The sequence below is a fragment of the Diabrotica virgifera genome, chromosome 6 (genome assembly GCF_917563875.1).
Source record: "Diabrotica virgifera virgifera chromosome 6, PGI_DIABVI_V3a".
Classification (NCBI taxonomy): domain Eukaryota; kingdom Metazoa; phylum Arthropoda; class Insecta; order Coleoptera; family Chrysomelidae; genus Diabrotica; species Diabrotica virgifera.
The window spans coordinates 180,508,634-180,532,921 of NC_065448.1; the positions used below are offsets into that span (position 1 = coordinate 180,508,634).

The window sequence follows — 24,288 nt, forward strand, 5'->3', positions numbered from 1 at the left end:
GTATTAGAAAATGCCTGCATTTTTTATATTTTGTGTTTTTATTTTCTTTACATCCCAAAAAAACCAAAATGGTGCATTAAACAACATTACCAATATTACTTAAAATATACGTTATTACCAACCATAGACGGATGAGACAACCGAGAAGCCCAATCGCCGACCAAACACGGCCTGGACCGACTATCCCAACCACTTTAGAACACACCCTCTTATTGGGTGACAGAGGTCATGTGACCAGTGCAATGAAGTGTATCATTCTCCTTAACAGCGTTGCCACATTTAGTAGATATCTACTGTTTTGGCATATTTTTTCTATTATTTAAAAAATTCTAGTAGGCAATGTTTTTTATTAGATGTTTGGTATATTTCAATATTTTGTTATCACTAAAATAAAATTTGCTTTTTAATAGTATTCACCCCATTTCTAAATTAATTTTCAGACATTTTGTTACAATTTCCCAATGTCATTACCGAAAATAAGATTCAGGACGTAGATGATGATAATAGATGGACAGAGAAATGAAACTGGTAAATACCAGATCTAAATAAGGAAATCTTCATATAATAGTGTAGGAAACAGAGGTTGAACCTTGCAAAATGGACACAAGTCCGGTTTTATTTTTTTTCTGGCATATCAAGGGGTGCTTATTATAAGACTAACTTTTTCTGAAAAAATTTCGTCCCGGAACCCCCCTTTTCACCCCTTTAAACGGGGTAATTTATGGTTTTTGCAGAACGTAGCCCTTCCTGTACCTTTTACAAAAAATTTCTTTTATAGAAATATGAAGAGGACTATATTTTCTACGATTTATTTCCAACAGCATCTCTCTATCATCCACCGTTTAGCAAGGGTGGTGCCCCAAAGTTGACAAGTTTTTAAAAAAGATGTTTTTAAAAAAAATATATTTTTCCCTAACTGTAACGGAAATTAAAAAGAAATGCTGCGAAGATTATTCACAAATAGATGATTGATTTTCTAGTATAGGTTTCACTTAAGGGTAATTGCCCTTTTTTTAATTACAGGGTGTTACATTTTTAAAAAAACCCTTTTTATACCATCTGAACCGTTTATGCTAGAGTAAAAAGACTTTCAGCGATTACCCATGTACTGGTGTTATTTACAAATTTGTATAATGCACCCCCATTTTTTCCCCGGAACCACCCAAAAAAAAGAAGAATTAATAAATAAAGTGATTTTCTTGGAATCCTTCACACACAATGCCCTTCATTAATATGCTTCATATATCATTTTGTGCAAGTTATTATTATCCATGCATGGACACTAAAAGCGATTTCCTAGTGCAACCCCTGTAGCCAAAAACAGTAAATAAAATAAAGGGTTGAAATTTTTTTTTTGTTTTTTGCTTTTTGATCCATATGGGCATATGCTTCATCAATAGTGCTTTTCAAAAATATATAAGGTTATTGCAACATCCCTGCGCAAACCACCCCTATCCTTGAAAATATACTGCAGAAACTACCCCTATACCTTATCCAGCATGTTTTTACGATTTTCTCATTACCTATTCATTTTTTTTTAAACAAAACTTATACAAGGTTAAAGACCACTATTTACTCTAAAAATTAGGTCCTATTCATTTTTTTCGTTTAAGCAACCGTTACGGCACAGTGGCGCCGTAAACCTCATATATGCTTTGACGGGCTCCAGTTTTTGTTTATTTTTTCGTCATCTGTTTGTTTTATTGATAAAGTACTTATGTAAAATAAAACAACACAGTGTAACCTACAAATCATGACCTATGCACATTTTACATTCTTTGCTCCCCAAAGCTACAGTGGTGGCCCAAAATAATTTTTTTTCCTATTTTCGCCACCTACACGCATTTTATTGCGTTAATGCTACCTTAATAGCACAATATTCACCCCTAAGTGGTCGCTAAGGAGTGGTGGATCCAGGGAGGGGTGATGGGGGCGATCACCCCCACCCCTCTCGAACCAAGTGATATTATATTTGAAGATTATAAAAATATTCATTTATTTTTATAGAAATACTTATATTATATTAATATTATTTTTATAAGAATGACTTTTTATGCTTTAGCGACAGTGGCGGATCCAGCATCGTTAAGAAAGGGGTGCCAATTGGTTAAATTTCTATAAAAATAAATGAATATTTTTATAATCTTTGAATATAATATCACTTGGTTTGAGAGGGGGGAGGTGATCACCCCCATCACCCCTCCCTGGATCCGCCACTGCGTAGCGACCACCTAAGGGTAAATATTGTGCTGTTAAGGTAGCATTAATGCAATAAAATGCATGTAGGTGGCGAAAATATGCAAAAATTTATTTTGGGCCACCACTGTGGCTTTGGGGAGCAAAGAATGTAGAATGTGCATAAGTCATAATTTGTAGGTTATACTGTGTTGTTTTATTTTGCATAAGTACTTTATCAATAAAACGAACAGATGACGAAAAAAAAAACAAAAACTGGAGGCCGCCAAAGCATATATGAGGTTTACGGCGCCACTGTGCCGTAACGGTTGCTTATACGAAAAAATGAATAGGACATAATTTTTAGAGTAAATAGTGGTCTTTAACCTTGTATAAGTTTTGTTTAAAAAGAATACATAGGTAATGAGAAAATCGTAAAAACATGCTCGCCAAGGGATAGGGGTAGTTTCTGCAGTATATTTTCAAGGATAGGGGTGGTTTTCGCAGAGATGTTGCAATAACCATATATATTTTTGAAAAGCACTATTGATGAAGCATATGCCCATATGGATCAAAAAGCAAAAAACAAAAAAAAATTTTCAACCCCCCATTTTATTTATTTTTTTTTGCTTCAGGTGTTGCACTAGGAAATTGCTTTTGGTGTCCATGCATGGGTGATAATAACGTCCACAAAATGATGTATGAAGCATATTAATAAAGGGCATTTTGTGTGAAGGGTTCCAAGAAAATCAATTTATTTATTAATTCTTCTTTTTTCTGGGGTAGTTCCGGGGAAAAAATGGGGGTGCATTATACAAATTTGTAAATAGCACCAGTACATGGGTAATCGCTGAAAGTCTTTTTACTGTAGCATAAACGGTTCAGATGGTATAAAAAGAGGTTTTTTAAAATGTAACACCCTGTAATTAAAAAAGGGCAATTACCCTTAAGTAAAACCTATACCAAAAAATCAGTCAATTATTTGTGAATAATCACCGCAGGATTTCTTCTTAATTTCCGTTACAGTTAGGGAAAAATATATATTTTTTTAAAACATATTTTTTAAAAACTTGTCAAATTTAGGGCGCCACCCCCGCTAAACGGTGGATGATAGAGAGATGATGTTGGAAATGAATCGTAGAAAATATAGTCCTCTTCATATTTCTATAAAAGAAATTTTTTGTAAAAGTTACAGGAAGGGCTACGTTCCGCAAAAACCACAAATTACCCCCTTTAAAGGGGTGAAAAGGGAGGTTCCGGGGCGAAATTTTTTCAGAAAAAGTTAGTCTTATAATAAGCACCCCTTGATATACCAGAAAAAAAATAAAACTGGACTTGTGTCCATTTTGCAAGGTTCGACCTTTGTTTCCTACACTAATAATTGGTTTGGAGAATTTTCAAAATGATTGTAACGCTCGGTTTCATAATCAGTTAAAGTGGATTTTAAATTTTAAGTAAGTTGGTACCTACCTTTATCACAATTCATATATGGGTAAATGTCAACTTTAAAGTGAACTTTACTTAATGTTTACTTTAAGTTGATTATGAAACCGGGCGATTTTGACAGGTAACCGTTAACACAGATTTTACTGTATTTACAGGGCCTAAAAAGAATCTACTGATTTCTATTGATTTTTTGAAAGCAACACTACTATCCGCTGCAAGATAATTCGGATGGAATTCAGACAAAATATGTACAAAAAGTACATATTTTGTCGGAGTTTCAGCCAAATTATCTTGCAACGGATATAGTACTGAAAGAGTAAAGAACTGGCCTGGCAACCCTGTCTAGCAAAGCTGATACAAAGATTTAAGCTTATCAAATCTACTGATAAAACAATGGACAATGGAGAAACCAGCTAATAAAAAACAAATAAACAGGTTGTTAAATAAATCGAAAATTTCCAGCAAAATAAAATATAAAATAATAAGAAAAAATAAGGTTATGAAATAAATTCTTCTTTTGCTCCTGAAGTTGCCGTAAACGTCTCACACATCTATAGAACTATACGTAAAGGCCCTGGGGTCGTGAGAGACAACTACCTAGACGGCCACAAAGCCCATGGGCGTAAATTAGTTTAGCATTATAACGTTTTTAAGTAGTTGCGATTGTTGAAAAAACTTAACTGTGATATGTAGTTGTCACAATAGTAATAACTTAGTTGCCCATATAACTAAAGATATTACTTAACGTTGTAACATCGTAATGTCAGTCGGGTTAGGGGTCGTTGGCCGAAACAACTAAAAGTCCACTGTGAGACACATACTTATGACGATATAGGTAGATATGCAAAAAGGCGCATCAAACCAATTCATTTAGTACGTTACGTTTCTGAAAGAGCAGCGTTGCCAGATAATCAAAGTCAGAAAATCAGAAAAATATGCTGTTGTTCAAATTATTGCATTTTATAATACGGATTATTCTCCTTACTTATGAATATTCGATTGAACAAGAAATTAGCAAAGTAGAAAAAATACTATTGTTTTGTAAAAGAAACAAAGGAAGACAAATAACTAGACGGATGTAATAAACAAATCATTTAATAGAAAAAAATTCATGATTCAGCTAATGCGAACTCAACTTCTTGCAGTTCCTCTATCAGCTTTTTTATTAGCAGTGTTCGCGCAGTACAAATCGAACGTATTCAGAGTAAGTTCGGGATTAGTTTCCAATGCGCAGGCGTCAACGTAAACTTATCCTGGACATGCTCAGGATTTTTCGCTCCGCGAACAAATTTCGGATTCGTAATGTAATGACGGGTTGCATACATTAAGGTTAGAGAAGGAAACCTTTTGTTGTCCGTTGTCCCTTTCTTATTTCGAAATCAATGTCAAAAAAAATGCAAATGCAACAAAATTGTATGCCAACAAAGAGAAAGAGAATAAAAGCAACAGACAAATGATTAACTTTCTATTCAATGCCTTTCTTAGAAGTTAGAAATTTGATTAGCGCCTTTCTTTATTATTTCCACATTATTTCGATAATTAGGTATTTCCATGCCGAAATCCGGCTTACATTTTTGTAGAGAGTAAAAGATTGTTATGTATTACTTGGAAATGGCAGCTTGATATTTAGATATAAAAATTACCTTTAACTTCCTGGGGGTTGAATAGTATCTGAAGGAAGGAATAATTTAGTAAAGCGATAATTTCCAATTTTGATATATTATATAAGTATGGAATTTGATAGGTTGTGGCATTGTGTTGTGGTTTATTACACCACAAAAATAATGAAATATAACAAGACACAAGAAATAGTTTCAGAATAAAGTTTGATGCATGTGTTGTTTATGTTTCATTATATTCAATAAGAGACTAATTTAACTCATAAATTAAACTGAAAAATAAACCAGAAGAATATGTAGGTACTTATAAGCTCATCTACTTAGAAGAAATTAAGTAAAAACAGAGTACAATTTATTATAATACATACTACCGTAATAGATAATTATCGAATATGGAATGAAAATAACACTAGAAAAGGTACCTACGTATTTGTAAACATACTAATGGAAAACATTGACAAACACAACTAAAAAAGCTTTAATATAAAAAATATTAAATTTTCTTTGAAGAATATTTAAATGATACAACACTTTACATAATTTTAAAACTTTAAAAACCAGAATCTACATCTACAAGTTGTTTAACAAAACAATATTTTAGGTTAAGAATTGGAAGGAGTAAGAAATGATGTCAAGAAATTCTTCCCAAATATTTTGTGCGCCTGTGAAAATCCCAAACAAAATCCTCGAACGTCGCGCGTCGAGAACGTATCCCGGACACGTTCAGGATCTTTTTTCTGTACTGCGCGAACACCGAATTAAAAATCCGGAGGGTGTTCAGAGGGAAAGATTTGAACTCCGCGAACGCTCGATTTTGTAATGCGCAGGCGTTCTCCCTCTGGGTATACCCAGGACGTACAGCGCGATCAAAGCTATTGTATAAATTTATCGTTTTCATAGTTGTAAACATTATTTCTGGCGGTGTAAAATTTACACAGCCCTTTTGAAGATAAACTGATTGGCATGAATGTATAATGCCTAACTCAGGTAGCCAAAGAACTTGAATCCCAAAAAATGGCGATGAGATGGACTGGAAATGGCATACTGAAATCTAATAAATCTGTACTATTTTCCAGCAGAACTGAACTGGATCATCAACTTGACACTGGCTTCATACACAAGGGAAGTCTTGTGAGGTCAGTCATAACCATCAAACCTGTTAATGAAAGGTTGCACTAGATCATACTAGAATTACAGCTGCATAAAGGTATGATTACGAAAGTGACTGCAGACTGCAGACCGCAAACCGCAGACTGCAGCGACAGTGTCGTCTGCGGTCAGACCAATTCCGAGCATAACTACACTACATCTGCATATTAGCGACAACAGCATTGCATGATGGGAAGTTATAATAGTATAATATTAAAAATTGTATAGGTAGGATGTCAGACGCAATTAACAACGATGAATTAATGTCATATCGTTTGATGGAAGGAGAAGATGACGTGGATCTTTTATTTTTGCATTATAAAAGAAAAAGGAAGTCAACTAAGGTCTGTATTTGTAGCTGATGCTTGAAGTGTTCTGTATATGCTGAATAATTATTGAAAAACACTATAAATGCTATGTATTTATTGCTATTTGATAGTGCCAAAATTGTACGTTCCGTTGTGCCGGGTGAGTGGCGCGTACATGCCCCCCGCCTTGAAATACATTTCAAATATGTTACACAAATTATGCAAGTACATATACAACATATATAAAGTATACAAATGAATGAAAGAAATACACATAAATAAGATAAAATACATAAATGAGATAAAAAAAATGGTTATGAGAATACCGCAAAGTGTTCAATATAAGTAAAAACTTTAATGTTCGGTAGTGAAAATAACGAAAAGTCTTCAATATAAGTAAAACTTAAATGTTCGGTAGTGGTGAAATGTTCTTAACCGCGCGTTTGTATTCGCCGCGAGCTGTTTTCACTGACACTACGCGAGTCACACCATCTTGTCCTGGATGAATGGCAGTCACACGGCCTAATGGCCAACACAGAGGTGGAAACCGCATGTGCTTGATTAAAACTAATTGTCCCATTTGTATGTTAGGTGAAGGGTCAGAAAACCATTTTTGACGTTGCTGCAACTCTCCCATGTATTCTTTGGACCAGCGATGCCATAGGTGCTGGTGCATCATCTGAAGATGTTGATAACGAGACAATCGGTTTGTAGATACGTCCGTCAGGTTTGGTTCAGGCAATGCAGTGAATGGTCTGCCGATGATAAAATGAGCTGGTGTAATGGGATTTAAATCATTGGGATTGGAGCTAAGAGGTGAGAGTGGTCGGGAATTTAATACTGACTCTACTTGAATTAAAAGTGTTCGAAATTCCTCAAAAGTGAGTATGTTGTTTTTCATTGTTCGGCGTAAATGCACCTTCATCGATTTTACGCCCGCCTCCCAAATTCCCCCGAAATGTGGAGAATTTGCCGGAATGAATTTCCAAACTATTTGATCGTGAGCGCAGAATAAAGCTCAGCCTCATTATTGAGTAAAAAATTTGAAATTGCATCTAACTCACTCTTGGCTCCTGTGAAATTAGTGCCATTATCCGAAAATAGTTGTAAGGGCCAGCCTCTTCTAGCTATAAAGCGCTTGAGGCAGGCAATGAATGCTTCGGAAGTAAGACTTGTGGCTATCTCCAGATGAATAGCCTTGGTTGTAAGGCATATAAAGAGGCAAACCCAAGCCTTAAACGTCTTGCACCCCCGACCCTTCCTATCCTTTAGGAGAAAGGGCCCAGCGTAATCCACGCCAGTTGAATGGAAGGGAAACGTTTGAGTAACCCGCTCCTTGGGAAGATCACCCATTATAGGGGTTTGAAAAGAGGGTTTTGCCCTGAAACATGTTATGCAACTATGCACTGTTTTGCGAGCAATGTTGCGGCCGGAAATGGGCCAAAACCTGTCCCTAACGGAAGAAAGTAAATGGTTGGGACCTGAATGAAGAAGCCTTTTATGTTCATCAATGAAAAGTAATTTTGTAAAATGCGAATCTTTGGGAAGTAGAATAGGATGGCGTTTTTCGAATGACCATGAGGCATGTTTGAGTCTACCTCCAACTCGCAAAATACCCATGTCGGCCAAAAACGGCGAAAGAAACTTAAGAGTACCCTTTTTTATTGGGCATGATTCTCTCAACAATTTTATTTCTGAACTGAAATGTTCAGCTTGAATTATCTTTGAAAGAATGTTCAACGCATTTGAAAGTTCTTCACTGCTCAATGGCCCATGGCACTTATCGTTACCTGGTTTGAGGTTATGAATAAAACGTAAACAAAATGCCACAGAGCGATGAAGTCTTGAGAAATTTGAAAATCGTTCAATATTTATTATTGCAGTAACTCTGATTGTAGTTTGTAGCACTTGAGGGGTTTTTATTTCAGGAATTTCTGTTTCCTTGAAAACGGAAGAAATGGGCCACTTCACTGAGGGAAGAGAAAGCCAGTCTGGACCATGCCACCATAAAGAAGATGCAAATAATGAAGTTGGAGTGACACCTCGTGACAATAGGTCTGCAGGGTTCGAAGCTGAATTGACGTGGTACCAGTTTTCACATGAAGTTTTGCTCTGAATTTCAGATATCCTCTTTGCAACAAATGTTTTTAGTGAAGAAGATGACATGTTTATCCAACCCAAGACTATTGTGGAATCTGTCCAATGAAATATGCCACTGAAAGATATGGTGAGCGCCCTCTGAATATGCTGGGACAATTTGGCGGCTACAAGAGCACCGCACAACTCCAATCTAGGAATTGTAAGAGCCTTGATTGGACTCACCTTGGATTTGGCACAAAGTAGATGAACATGAATAATATTGCCTTGAATGTCAATTGTGCGAATGTATGCGCAGGCACCATAAGCCTTCTCACTTGCATCGCAAAAAGTGTGGAGTTCAGTTACAACAGGGTTGTTACATCTTATATGTCTAGGAATCGTAAAGGTATTAATATGATTGAGCTCATCACGAAGATTTACCCACACTGTGTGAATATATGCTGGGACGGACTCATCCCAAGATAACCGTTCCGTCCAGAGTTTTTGAAGAAGAATTTTTGCTATTATGACACAAGGACTTAGTAAATCTAATGGATCAAAGATCTGTGAGATACTGGATAAAATTAGGCGTTTTGTAACGGTTTTGGAAGAGTTATCAAATAAAACATCTGAATTGTAGGTTAGGACATCTGACGAAGATGACCAAAATATGCCCAATGTTTTTGTATTTTCCTTGGAACCTAAGTTCAATGTGTGTAGTTGCACATTGGAATCTGAAATATGTTTAAGGGCTTGAGGTTCGTTAGATATCCACTTCCGTAATTCAAAACAACCTTGTTTGAGGATTGAAGATACCTCTTTGCAAATATTGGACAGGTCTGTTAATGAATCAGAACCTGTGAGTAGATCGTCTACATAGAAGTCGTTTTGGATGACCTTGGAAGGGACTGGATATGAATTCATATTTTCTAAAGCCAATTGAAAAATGGATCTTATGGCTAGATATGACGCTGAAGATGTGCCATACGTAACCGTATTTAATTGAAATTCCAAAAGAGGATCTGAAGGTTTTTCTCTCCACAGAATTTGTTGAAGATTTCTTTGTGGAGGATGAATTGAAACTTGCCGATACATTTTGCAGATATCAGCTGAAACGACATAATGTATGTTGCCTGAAACGAAGTAAGATGTGAAAGAGATCATTTTGAATGGTTGGTCCTACCATTTGTATATCATTTAAGGACCAGCCTGAAGATGAAGAACAAGAACCATCGAATACAACCCGTAATTTGGTTGTAAGTCAATCTGCCTTTAATACGCCATGATGTGGCAAAAAGAACTGTGTTGTATTATTCGACATTTCTACCTTGGACATGTGCCCTAAGTCTTGATACTCTCTCATGAATGAAGTGTGTAACTCTAGAAGCTGTGCATTCCGCTGAAGTTTACGTTCTAGACCATGAAACCTTTTAAGTGCAATAGATCTTGAGTCACCTAGTCTAGAAATAGGTTCTTTCAATGGTATTGAGACCACGAAGCGACCTTCATTGTCTCTGTAGTGTGTAGAAGTGAATATATCTTCACAATATTTTTCTTCTGGAGACTGAATTAAGTCAGCACACTCCTCTATTTCCCAAAAGCGAGCAAGCTGACTTTGTATATTTAAGTTTTGTGAATAACTTGGAGAAGAACTGGATCGGTCTGAAAGAAGGGGCTTTGAAAGTGGACCACTAACTATCCAACCGAACTTAGTTTTATGAAGAAACGGATCTGAAGGTTCAAGACGAATCTGTCCTATGCATAATGTTTCCCAAAACAACTTAGCACCTATGAGAAGATCAATTTGTTTGGGAATGTGGAAATCAGGATCTGCTAATTTATGACATGTAGGTATCGAAAGAGATACTGGATCAATAGGAGCTTCGGGTACAACATCGCATATTTCTGGAGCTACCAAACAGACTAAAGGAGCAGCATTTTTAGACACAATTTGAATTTGACAAACAGCCTGAATTTTGGATTCCACCTTGAATGCCCCTGAAATCGTAATATTTGTAGGCTTTCTTGGTAGTGCAAGTTTATGGCATAAATGTGAACTAATGAAATTAGACTGGCTCCCTGGATCTAAAAGTGCTCTGCAATCATGACGATTTCCCTTTGAATCAACTACCTCTAACAAGACAGTGGATAGAAGTACCTGTTTTGAACTTAAATTAAATGTAAATAGAGACTGTTACGCACTGGTGTTAGATGTAGAAGGTTCTTAAACGTGCAACAGAGAATGATGCTCAACAGTACAATTTTTGCAATGACCAAAGTTACAATTGTTTACTTGATGCCCCGATTCAGACAGTTAATGCACAAATTGGATTTTTTGACTAAATCGGTTCGTTCAGGCACAGACAACCTTAGAAACTTTCTACATGTATAAATTTTATGATTTGGAGCATCGCATGATGCACAAGTACGATTTGAGATGTGATAACTTCTCTGAACATGAGAATTAGATCTATTACTAGACTCTGCTGGTGGTTTAGAAGTTTGTCCCTTTACGTTTTGGCTTGAATTTGCCTCTGTAGGTTTTTCCTCCATTCTTTTGAGCATTTTTGCCTTTTGTTTCAAAAATGTGAGAAAAGCTTCCAACTTAGGAGTATCATTCATGAAATCCTTTGATTCCCATTCTCTAATTGTCACTGGATCAAGTTTAGTGAATACCAAATATATAATTAAAGTATCCCATGATTCTGTAGGTTGTCCTAATGACTTTAAAGACCTTAAGTGCATCCTCACATGATCTACCAAGTGGCTTAAACTCTTTGAAGATTCCTTTTTTACAGGATGAATATCGAATAAGGCCTTGGTATGTACATGCAACAATGCCCTCTTGTCAGTATATTGGTCACACAATAAATCCCAAGCTATCGGAAAATTGTCATGTGTGACCTGGATATTGGCGATAACTTCAAATGCTTCACCCTTCAAAGCTCTCTTTAGATAGTGAAATTTCTGTACATTGCTAATGGAAAGGTTGTTATTTATCAAGCTATCAAAGCTATCGCGAAACTGGAGCCATTCACCTGCCTCTCCTGAATATATTGGCAGATTTAGGGCCGGTAATCGTACTTCTGATGAGCTAGGGAATCTGTTATTTTCTGGATTGGAAACCGAAGCTGAACCTACATTATCTGTACTATTTTCCTTGACAAGACCTTGCGCTTTTGAAATAATTGAATAAAAGTCGTTTTCAAATGCCTTGCGCTTGTCATACTCGCCTTGTAAGTCTTCTTCTTTCACCGACACCGAGCATTCAATGCCTACCTGAAGCTCCGAAAATTCCGCGAGTAGGCTTTCAATATCGGAAAGTCTGTTTTTTAAGACTCTATCGTCTATTGAATCGATTTGTGTCATGCATTTTTCTACGTATATCTGAAAATTTGCTAGTCGCGCTTCTAAGCTACCTCGCTTGACACGTAATGTTTTTAAATGTTCCATTTTATTTATTAACAAAAAAAACAACAAGTTTTATTTAAAAGTGCAAATAAAATTTAACTAAAATAAAACCGAATACTAAATATGACTGTACTATATAAATATGCGTTATAATGATATTGTGTAATTATTTTTAAATTATTTAATAGATAAGTATAGCGTAAGCTAAATAAAATGAAATATGTAATTGAATTAAAATTAAAACATGTTAAAATGTCTTTAAATTGCTTTCATTGAATAATTGAAAAATGGTATAGAAAAACGGTAAATAAGGATTAATTAGCTCTGAATATTTGTATAATACTTATAATAGCTACCTGACCTGAGAATCTTTTGTCTGTTCTCGCCTCGAGATGTGGTTGTTGCGATCGGCCAGTTGAAGAATCGAAGAATCCTACAATGCAGATGAATGATGAATCGTTTGATGGCCGGGTCTAGAGCGCGCGCTTTTTCGGCTTGGCTTGGCGTCACTTCCACGAAACACGATGCTTTTAAATGAACTAATCTTATTATTATTAATTGAACTGTAGATCTGGTTTATTACGAAGGACCAAAATTGTAGCTGATGCTTGAAGTGTTCTGTATATGCTGAATAATTATTGAAAAACACTATAAATGCTATGTATTTATTGCTATTGGATAGTGACAAAATTGTACGTTGTGTACTACTCTGAAGACGAATGAGTACTGTTGTCTTTCCCTCAGTCGGGGTGATGGTCGCACGCATCCACGATGCGCTCTGACTCAAATTAAAATTGGGGGTGAGTGGCGCGTACAGTATTTAAAAATAGACAATTGAAGGAAGTAATTCAATTCTCATTAAAAATTATCTAATGGCCAACGAAGATATATTCAGATGCTACTGTCGTTTAAATAAAAAACAATTCAATTATATATTCAGCTTTATTTAGGATCTAAAGTCACAAGAAATGCTATTAGTGGCGAAGAAAAATATTTTTTTAAAGGTAGAATTCCGCACCAAGCGACCGAGACAGGAGACCACGACAGGCGACAGATAGGCGAGGTCTCCCCACGACTGCTCTCAATGCAATTATATCAGGGTAGTTCTGCAGCCCGCGACCGAGACCAGCGACCAACTATAGCCTATAGCGACCTATCTGTCACCTGTTGCGGTCTCCTGTCTCGGTAGCTAGGTGCGGAATTCTACCTAAATAAGGTTTCTTTAATGACATTATTACGATAATTAACGTGCCTTGCGTCGTAAATAACTGAATATTTTGCTACAAAATTAATTAATTGCTCTTCTTCTTTATTCGAAAAACTCATTTTCAAAAGAAATTCAATTCTTTTCACTTTTCAGTTAATTTGGAAATAGCAAAAATATGTGCTGTCGCTTTGCGGTTGGCGACACGCGACACTACTGGTTCTGGTGCAGTACTGCGGGCTGCGGTGGCTACGTTCTGGGACATCTTGGCTTTTAAAGCACCCTAAAATATGTCTGTGTAGATATTGGCATTGAATCCGACCCGGACCGACCGTCACATGTAACACCGTTGCCGTATCCTCTATTTTTTCATACTATCACGTTACAATTTTTTGTGTGTATATTTGTGTGTGAAATGTATCATTTTTGTGTATTTTAGGTATGTTCTAATATGTTATGTGTATATAGGTTTTTACTTGATTATTTTAAATCATTGTGACGTTTAACTTGCTAGAAACCTTGTAATATTGTGTACCTAATATGTTAAAAGTAAGTAGTTTTGAAACACCAATTAAGTAAAGTTTATTATGTTGTTGTTTTCACCAATTTTGAAAAAATATGAAAACATTGAATTGTCCACGTCCGTCTGTCCGTCCGTCCGTCTGTCCGTCCGTCCGTCTTGTCTGTCTGTTTGCAAACTCAACTCCTTCGTCATTATACCAGGTAGAATGACAAATGAGGTGTCAAATGAAAACTTATCCAAGGATGGTACTAAAGGTGAGAAATTTAACCTAGGCTGTCTGTCCGTCTGTCTGTCCGACCACGTATATGATTCCTTCGTCACTGTACCAGGTAGAATGACAAATGAGGTGTCAAATGAAAGCTTAAAATCAAAGGATGGTACTAAAGATGAGAAGTTTGACATATGCTGTCTGTCCGCCTGTCCGTCCGACCTGGTATAGTGACGGAGGAGTTATATTCGCGGACAGACAGACAGACGGACAGACAACCTAGGTCTAATTTCTCACCTTTACTACTATCCTTGGATTATAAACTTTCAGTTGACACCTCATTTGTCATTCTACCTGGTATAGTAACGGAGGAGTTATATTCGCGGTCGGACGGACAGGCGGACAGACAACCTATGTCAAATTTCTCACCTTCAGTACCATCCTTGGACTATAAGCTTTCATTTGACACCTCATTTGTCATTCTACCTGGTATAGTAACGGAGGAGTTATATTCGCGGTCAGACAGACAGACGGACAGACAACCTAGGTCTAATTTCTTACCTTTATTACTATCCTTGGATTATAAGCTTTAATTTGACACCTCATTTATCATTATACCTAGTATAATGACGGGGAAGTAAATGTTATTATTCTATTATTCTTGTAGGTATATTTAACATTGATTGAAATTATGAAAGAAATATATAGAAAAGAGCATGGCAACACTGTGATGCACAAACATAAAAATGCAGCCACATTCAGCTGTGCCAGCTGTGCGTTACATAGGGTGCTTTAAAACCCAAGATGTCCACGTTCTCAGCGTGCGTCGGCGACAGTGCCGCTCTACTCGACATACAGCTCATAAGAAACCATATGAACCAGTAGATCTGTCGCTGCGGTCTACGGTTTGCAGTTTGCGGTTTGCGGTCTTGTTCGGCATCGTACCTTAACTTTTCTCGAATTGACACCAATGCACCGCTAGAGGAAAAGCAAGGCAAACAAATGACAGTTTCTTTAAAAAATTAGAGGGACGAAGAAATAATTTCACCAAACTGGACATGCACATTATCTTGATGGATATTAATGCAAAAATTAGAAAGGAATAGAGATCAACAATAGGTAACAATATTCAAGTTTAAGAAAATGCCTACATAAAGGTGGGTCACCAATACCGGTACGGTGCCACAAGAAATAAGATCAAATAGGTTCACTCTCTTAATGAATGGACTTTATCTTTGGACCGATATGAACCGATTGGCATTATTTATATAGATTTTTTCCGTGCATTTGATATGGTACCCATAAAAAAATTAATGCTGAAGCTAGAACATTACGGCGTGCGTGGTGAGTTGTTATTGTGGTTAGAAAACTTCCTCTCTGAAAGAATTTTTTCGGTCAAAGTGGAAAATGACTGCAGTGTTCCACGTGCGGTAGCCAGTGGTGTCCCTCAGGGATCAATATTAGGGCTTATTCTCTTTTTGTTGTACGTATTTGATTTAACGTGCGGATGTCAGTCAAAATCAGTTTCATATGCCGATGATTTAAAATTATATTACTGTCCCGATATTGTTAATACTCTTCAGAGTGACTTTAACCAGCTATCAGAATGGAGCATGAAATGGGCTATTCCATTAAATTCGCGTAATTGTTGTGTTATTCAATGTGGATATAATAATCCATATATAACATATTTTTTGGATGGAGTTCCTCCGAAATCGGTACAGAAAGTTAATGATTTGGGCGTTACGGTCAACCAAACGTTAAGTTGGTCTACTCAGACAGCAAATGTGGTCGGTAAAGCTAACTCTGCTTTATACCTCATATCAAAAGCTTTTCCTAGAATGTCTCCAGACTTGTTTTTGAAACTCTATAAAAGTTATGTCAGACCTCACCTGGAATTTGCGGTATCTGTTTGGTCACCTCATTTATAAAGAGATATTAATTTATTAGAAGGAGTACAACGAAGAGCTACTAAGCTACCTTTTAATTATGCAAGATTAAGCTATGAAACTCGATTAAGAAAGCTTAAGTTGTCTCCATTGACTCAAAGAAAAGAGAGAGGTGATTTAATATCTACCTACTTATAGAATTCTTAGGGCGGAATTTTGGGAAACATCGAATTTTTTTAATATCAACGAAGATGCTAGACTACGAGGTCATCACTATAAATTGAAAAACGAACCTTTTAAAACTACTGTAAGGCAAAACTTTTTGGTAAATCGAGTTTTTGATAAATGGAACAGTTAAGTGATGATATCGTAGGGGCTATTAGCTTAAATACTTTCAAAAACAGGTTTGATGAGAACTAACTGGACATTGTATGTGTAATGTTAGCAATTTCTGTAAAACGTAAGGATATGTTTTATGTTTTTTTTATGAGAAAAAAATTTGTAATTTTTAGGTATACTTACTTTCTAATTTTTGTATCTTTTTTTTTATTTAGCTAATGCCTCGACAACTAATGGCCATTGGCATGGTAGGTACGGTAATTTTGAACAGTTAGGTACCTAGTGTCATGTGTAGTGTGTGTGTTGAGTAAGTGTCTTGTTACTTTGCAAAGTCGACGTCATTGTTTTTGCAAAGAGACGCTAATTGTATCCGAACATCTGCGGTACCTCCGGTGAGTACCGATCCCACAAGGACAGAAACTATATCTTTTTGAAGTTATACTTCTTTACCGGCGATAGAGGGTGATTTTTTTATATGTTAAAACCTATCAGCCCGGCGCATGCGCATTATAACTTTGTTCTGATTGGATGTTCAAATGACATGTCAAAAATTATCCGATATGGCTGCTGTGGTTTGGAGGTAAAGGTAATACTTTTATTTATATAATTTGATTACCATCAAAATTTCTATCAATATTCACCTAATATATTGTTTTTTTACTCTATGTTTTGTTGTATTTTTTCAATTCTAAATTATTTCAATTCAAAATTAAAATAATTTGATCAATTTTCAAAATATCAAAATATCACAAGTTTAATCCGTTTAGTTAGTCGATCTTCGTAAATAATGACACATAGTGTCTGTGGCTAAGCGGAGAAGGCGAATGAATTCCAATACCAACCGCTCTTATCAGCGCTGGTTCGAGTCCCAATAGAAACTTTCTTTTTTGTTTTTTTTAATACATTTTATGATTTTAAGTATATTTATTATATAATTGTATTTTCAGAAAATACGTATTTAGTTAAAAAAATTTTCGACAATTAATGTTCAGACATCATTTGTGGCTTGTTTAATGTGTTTGTGTGTGTTTTATTCTTTTATTATTTTAATTTTTGGCACTGTTCTAATAAAAATATTTGAGAAGTAGTAAGTATAAATTAGTTTAATATTTAAACAAAATATAAATAAAAAGTATATTAATTTCGTTTAAATCATATAATAGAAGTATAACTTCTTACGTGCGTACAAAGTACACACACACATTCTTTTTTTTAATTTGCTATTGTTGTAACAACTTTTATGAAAACCAATTCTTTTGAATATTTGCTTTAATTTAATTTTTATTTTGTAAGAATTTGTTTTATGTTATATTATTTAGTTTAAGACCTACAATTATTTTTGTACTTTGAGCCATATAAGCTTTGCTTTGGCTCGATATTATTGTATAATAATAATAATATTATAATTATAATGTTCTGATAGTTCTGATAGACGCCAGAAGAGAACCAGAATTGCAAAGGCCGCACGAAGGATAAAAACCCAACAGTAATACGCCAATAACAATATGAAATACCGAAATTCTGCAGGATAATGAGTCAGAAAAGAAGTTAACAAAAAGTCAAAAACGTAGAAAAATAACACTAACATAAATAGAGAAATGTAACAACATATACTCAGTCTGGGAGAATATAAAATTAACTTTACAAGCATATTTAGTGTGACCAACTAGTCCGAAAAATTGGGACATGGCCCGAATTACGAAGTCGTGTCCCGGCGTCCCGGGCAAAGCTTCCGGGCCATCCGAATTTTCAACATTTCGGTATAGTTTTTTTTTTTGGTAAAGAACTGTTTTAAATTAATAAATACGTTATTTTTTTAAGAATTAACATCAAATCGAATTGGTGGGACGAAAAAAAGTCGACAATTTCTAGAGTGTAATACAAGAACAATACCTACACATGTAGGTACCAATATTACATCCAAAACGCATGCATTTTATATCGTGGTATATTATATATTATGGTTCTACAAAAGCTCAATCTGTGGACTTTTTTCGTTTCTGTATTTTAATTATCTTCTTCTCAAAAAACGATGCCAAAGCAATAACAATTCATGTAGGTATACACATGAATCAGCTGTCATTACAACCAAGTGTGGCTTAATCCTATCAAAGATATCATTGTCAACATAAAAATGCCAAATAATCAATAAAATGATGATATTACATTTCTATATTAAAAAAATGGCCCGATTTCTATTGAAAAGTCGCCAGTTTAGTAAAAAGCCCCAGCACGCTTGAACGTAGTGAACAACGGTAAACAGCTGTTCTTCTTTTCTTTTGTAAATTACTTCGCGATTCCAAAAGATATTCCGGTTTGCATCATTTTACGATTTGACGGACAAAGAAGAAATTAAAAATAAAAGTTGACAATACTTTAAACGCTTTTTCCTCAAAACTGCCTTTTTAAAAGGCTGTAGACATTGTAACTCAAAAACTACTTGACCACCCACCTGGAATTTTGCATATATTTTCTTTAGACACTCCTTAATATAAAGCTGTTGAGATATTTTTTGTTTTATGCTTATTTTTTGTTCAACAATAATAAATATGTTGATTTTCACCCTTTTTCTAAAAAATCGTTGTTTTGATTTCTGAGCTATATCAAAAAGTAAAAATTCGATAAAACTAAAAAACTCGACACCTTAATCTAGATAAACTCATAAGTTAATCAAATATTCTTCAATGCTTTATTTACCCTGATACAATCATGAGTTCTGATGAGTCCACCGCAAAATCCATTGTTTTTTGAGGTGTCTTTAAAAATTTGCCACAGTTGGCTTATTTTTTAATATTTTTTCTTGAGTTTTTTCTTTAATAATCCATCAATTCTGCTGAATATGCCTATTTAATTTAAAAATAAATTCTACCATACTTTCAAAAAAAATATGATTGAAATATTGATTTCAACCCATACGCCCCCCCCCCCCCTTAAGGATAGCTATGACACGATTTTGATAGGCAACCCTTTAGAAGGGTCTTCTATCCTAGAAATATTTGTCTATGTATGAAATTTCATAAAAAAATGTTTCATCCGGCAAGCAGATGTGTACACATCGACCTATATTCGGAGAGGAAACAGTAGGGATCAACAGGTAGCAAAAACGCGTTCCAAGATTGCGGTTGTAGTTTTGAATATTTTTTCGAGATATTTGGCACACGTATTCGTAATATAATAAAGAATGGCGGTACAGAGTCCAATTTAAAAAATATATTAATATGTGGAAATTACTCTGTAATTAAATACAATATTAAAAAAAACGAGCCTGTACCGCCATTAAAAAGAACAAAAAATACACTTTCTTCAAATAAACTTTTTTATCCGATGCCTAGATTTTGTGTCATTTTGGAACTACTAAAAATTTTTATTTCATTAGTAGTTCCAAAATGACACAAAATCTAGGCATCGGATAAAAAAGTTTATTTGAAGAAAGTGTATTTTTTGTTCTTCTTAATGGGGGTACAGGCTCGTTTTTTTAATATTGTATTTAATTACAGAGCAATTTCCACATATTAATATATTTTTCAAATTGGGCTCTGTACCGCCATTCTTTATTATATTACGAATACGTGTGCCAAATATCTCGAAAAAATATTCAAAATTACAGCCGCAATCTTGGAACGCGTTTTCTCTACCCGTTGATCGCTACTGTTTCACGTTAAGGCTGGGTAACAAGCAGGAACGGGAAATATCTTAATATGAAAAGGAATGCCTAAAAATCCTGGAATAAATATATTGTTCTATATTATTCTATATTATATATTAATATTCGACTATTAGATAGAAAAATGTAGTGGAACTACGTCAAATATAAAGGTGTATTTAACTGAAAAAACAAAAAACAATGCCAGACATAATGAAGAATTAACAATGTGTGGTACACACCTGGAAGACAACTAACTGATTGATAAAATATATGGCTGCAGAAGCTATGGCTATCTCACTGATGGATCTTGTGAATTTATTACTTAAAAATATATTTTAATGACATTTAAATTTTATTTAAAAACGTCACAATCACTAAACTTTAATACGATACAATCTAATGACAATTATAACTTAGCTAACTAAAGTTGAGTGCTTAAAAATATTTCAGTACATTGTGCTTTGTAGGATACTAGGCAATTATAGTGAAGTTGACATTACTAATTATATCTTCGGAAGTTGTTGAGCTAATTTATAACTACACTTTCAGATTAATTATTGCAGAACCGTCATAACTAAAGTAATTCAACAAGTACGTATCCGATTGTCGATAGTCGACACGCAATAGCTCCTGTTGCACTGTTTTCGTGTATAAACGAATTAAAAATATAGTTATCTAATGTTAAAAAACTAAAAGGGAAAATCCCACTTACAAAGAAGTAAAAACTACGTGTGTAAAGTGGTATATTTTGTTTAAACAATTTAAAAATCATCCAAATATCTTAGTCAGACCATTATCAGTGAAACCTAGAGGTAAGTATTTCCACGTCAAAATGAATAAAAAGGTTAAAATTTGGACTATTTCACTAAGCGACTATGGTTACTACTTCTAGGTTTCCATGATGATGGTCTGACTAGACCGAAAGTGTTTCTTTCCATTTTTGTATAAGAAATATAATACGGGTAGTAAATAATAGAGAATTATTTTAAAATAGAGACATACACTATTTCCATACATGCAACATTTTTTCAAATTTAACTATTATTATAATGTCAGCATCCCAATTTATTGGGAGCAGACCAAAACAGAGGGTCCAGAACATTTCTAAGATTAATATTGCAAAACACATTTATTTTTTTTAGATATAAAAATTGATTAGTTACCAACCTAAGTGCTCCGTTGAAAAGAGTTGCCATAAATAATCCTAATAATCCTGGAAAAAAGCTGAATCGATCTCCGACGTAAAATGGAAGGATTTCATCCAAGTTTTTGATGTAACCGTAAGACAGAGGATCACAATTCTCATACACAGCATAAATCACCATGCCCACAACCCAAGCTAAACTGAATAGGACTGTTATTACCGGAATGTTATACATTAGGACCCTAAAAAATAAAGGTAAATCCGTCAAAAAAATGTTACATGATATTATATAGAATGCTTTTTGTCTAATAGTGGTTATACACACACAGGCAAAATAACATGGTTAATTTGTGAAGGGTTCAGTTGTAATGGATAGGTTTAATTAGTAGTCTAAGAGCTAGAGCCGAAAAATCATCGTCATAAGTAATATGGAGTTTGGCATGTGAAATGTGTCTATTGTATATTGATAATTATGATCCCTTTCAGGCTGACACCTCAGTGGATACAGGAAGTAGCAATAAGGGATGAAAGGGGAAAGTTAGTGTAGTCTTTAAAGGTTTTCACCTCCTATTTTGTTAAACCTCCATCGATTTGTTGCACTTTTACCTTGGGGGTGGATACCACCCCTTCAAGGGGGTGAAAACGATTTTATTAAAAATAACCCCACAAATCGATAGAGGGACAAATTATAAGTAAAATTTGTTATATCATGTTATTAAAATAAATCAATACTATTTGAGTTATTAAAGATCAAAGATTTGTCTGTTTAAGAGCACATGCGTGAAGTTACGGATGATAAAAAGAAAATATTAATACTCTGGGCTAATTAGCAAAATACAAGGAAAAGTTATTTACCAGCAATGTTATTGCTGAAATCGAATCTTATTATTGTATGTATTAATAATATAGATATGCAAAGTCCGCAGATAGTGTGCTACTATTTTTATAAACAAGATGGCGCACGAAAATCGTGTTTTATCAATTTTTGCTCTATAACTCAAAAGATTTTAACTTTAGACCAAAAACACCCAAATAAAAATTCACCGCAATTAAATTCTGCATAGAGACGTGTTTTTTCCGATTTACTTCGACGAAAACTTTCCCCGGAAAAAGCGGGTTTTTCCAACAAAATCTTTAATTTTCAACTAAACTTTTAGATAAGTAGTTGTTAATCGATAATTAAAGAACTTGGTAACGTAAAAGCCCTTTTCGTATATATTATAATTCCAGAAGTCTGTGGAAATTGAATGAACAGTTTAGCCACAATTAAAATGTTAATTAAAAATTTACGGTCGCTATAATAACGACAATAATTATGATGCATAAGAATAACTATGATTTTTTCATAAAAAGACGCTATACCTATCTAATGTACTTTACAGAATTGAAATTGGGCTATCTAAGCGGCCTCAGTAATATTTTAAAATTATAAACAATTTTTTGGTTTATAAACAAATAGAATATCTCGGGAAATATTAAACTAAATTAAATTGTGAAAACGGTATTCGAAAGACAGTGGCAGGACGCTTCTCTTAAAAGAAAAAACGTTTAATTATAACGAGCGGTTCCTGAGATACAGCCGGTCAAAGTTGACTTGACCGGAATTTACGGCAAACATATAAACAATAGGATCATAATTTTCAAACCATCACCTTTTTATTTTTGTCCTCTTTCTCCACACCAATCTACATATCTTTAAAATCCTCATAACATATATTATTATTATAAAAACTATCGATAATACGTGTGAAAATTGCCAAAAATAGCAAAATTCCAATCAAAAATTAGGTTGGAGAAAATGTAACCCTCAAAGTTCAAAATCGGTATACGTTAACAAAATGCATTTTCTCGGCTTCCCATGGAGCAATTTCCTTCATTCTTTTTTTTGTTTCCTAATAACTCGAGTAGAGCCATCGAACTAACGCATTATTAAATGTCACTCTTGCTTTTGTTTTGTTATAATAGATTAATTTATTTATAAGAACAGAAAATTACATATTTCTTCCAGTTGTAGGCTTTTTTTTAGATAAACTTACTACAAGTGTACCTTTTAAAGTTAAAAACATAAATATTCTCATTTGAAAGCTGTATAATTATTTAAACAATTTTTATTTAAACAAATTAACATATTATGTTATAATAAATAAATAAATTTATTATAATAAAAAAAGCAAGTTTGACATTTAATAATGCGTTAGTTCGATGGCACTACTCGAGTTACTTGGGAACAAAAAAAGAATGAAGGAAATTGCTCCATGGGAAGCCGAGAAAATGCATTTTTTTAACGTATTGGTGTGGAGAAAGAGGACAAAAATAAAAAGGTGATGGTTTGAAAATTATGATACTATTGTTTATATCTTTGCCGTAAATTTCGGTCAACTTTGACCGGTTGTGTCTTAGGAACCACTCGTCATAATTAAACGTTTTTTCTTTTTAAAGAAGCGTCCTGCCGCTGTCTTTCGAATACCGTTTTCACTATTTAATTTAGTTTAATATTTTCCGAGATATTCTATTTGTTTATAAGCCAAAAAATTGTTTATAATTTTAAAATATTCCTGAGGCCGCTTAAATAGTCCAATTTCAATTCTGTAAAGTACATTAGATAGGTATAGTGTCTCTTTATGAAAAAATCATAGCTATTCTTATGCATCATAATTATTGTCGTTATTATAGAGACCGTAAATTTGTAATTAACATTTCAATTGTTGCTAAACTGTTCATTAAATTTCCATCGACTTCTGGAATTATAATATATTCCGAAAGGGCTTTTAAGTTACCAAGTTATTTAATCATTGATTAACAACTGCTTATCTAAAAGTTTAGTTGAAAATTAAAGATTTTGTTGGAAAAACCCGCTTTTTCCGGGGAAAGTTTTCGTCGAAATAAATCGGAAAAAACACAACTCTATGCAGAATTTAATTGCGGTGAATTTTTATTTGAGTGTTTTTGGTCTAAAGTTAAAATCTTTGGAGTTATAGAGCAAAAATTGAAAAAGACACGATTTTCGGACGCCATTTTGTTTATAAAAAAAGTAGCACAATATCTGAGGACTTTGCATACCTATATTAATAATATATAGGATCTTATAATTCGATTTCAGCAATAAAATTGCTGTTAAATAACTTTTCCCAAAAATGGCCTATTCTCC

The 24,288-nt window shown here is 34.3% G+C and overlaps 1 protein-coding gene across 4 annotated transcripts in view; it reads right to left on the reverse strand.

The window, feature by feature from the left end:
- LOC114338973 (sodium-coupled monocarboxylate transporter 1-like) overlaps nucleotides 1–24,288 on the reverse strand; it is a 179,808-nt gene that overhangs the window by 39,032 nt on the left and 116,488 nt on the right. For all 4 annotated transcript variants that reach the window (XM_028289597.2, XM_028289596.2, XM_028289599.2 and 1 more), the window contains exon 6: nucleotides 21,164–21,382. In XM_028289597.2, the coding sequence (XP_028145398.1) occupies nucleotides 21,164–21,382 (219 nt within the window). The remainder of the gene's footprint in view (nucleotides 1–21,163; nucleotides 21,383–24,288) is intronic.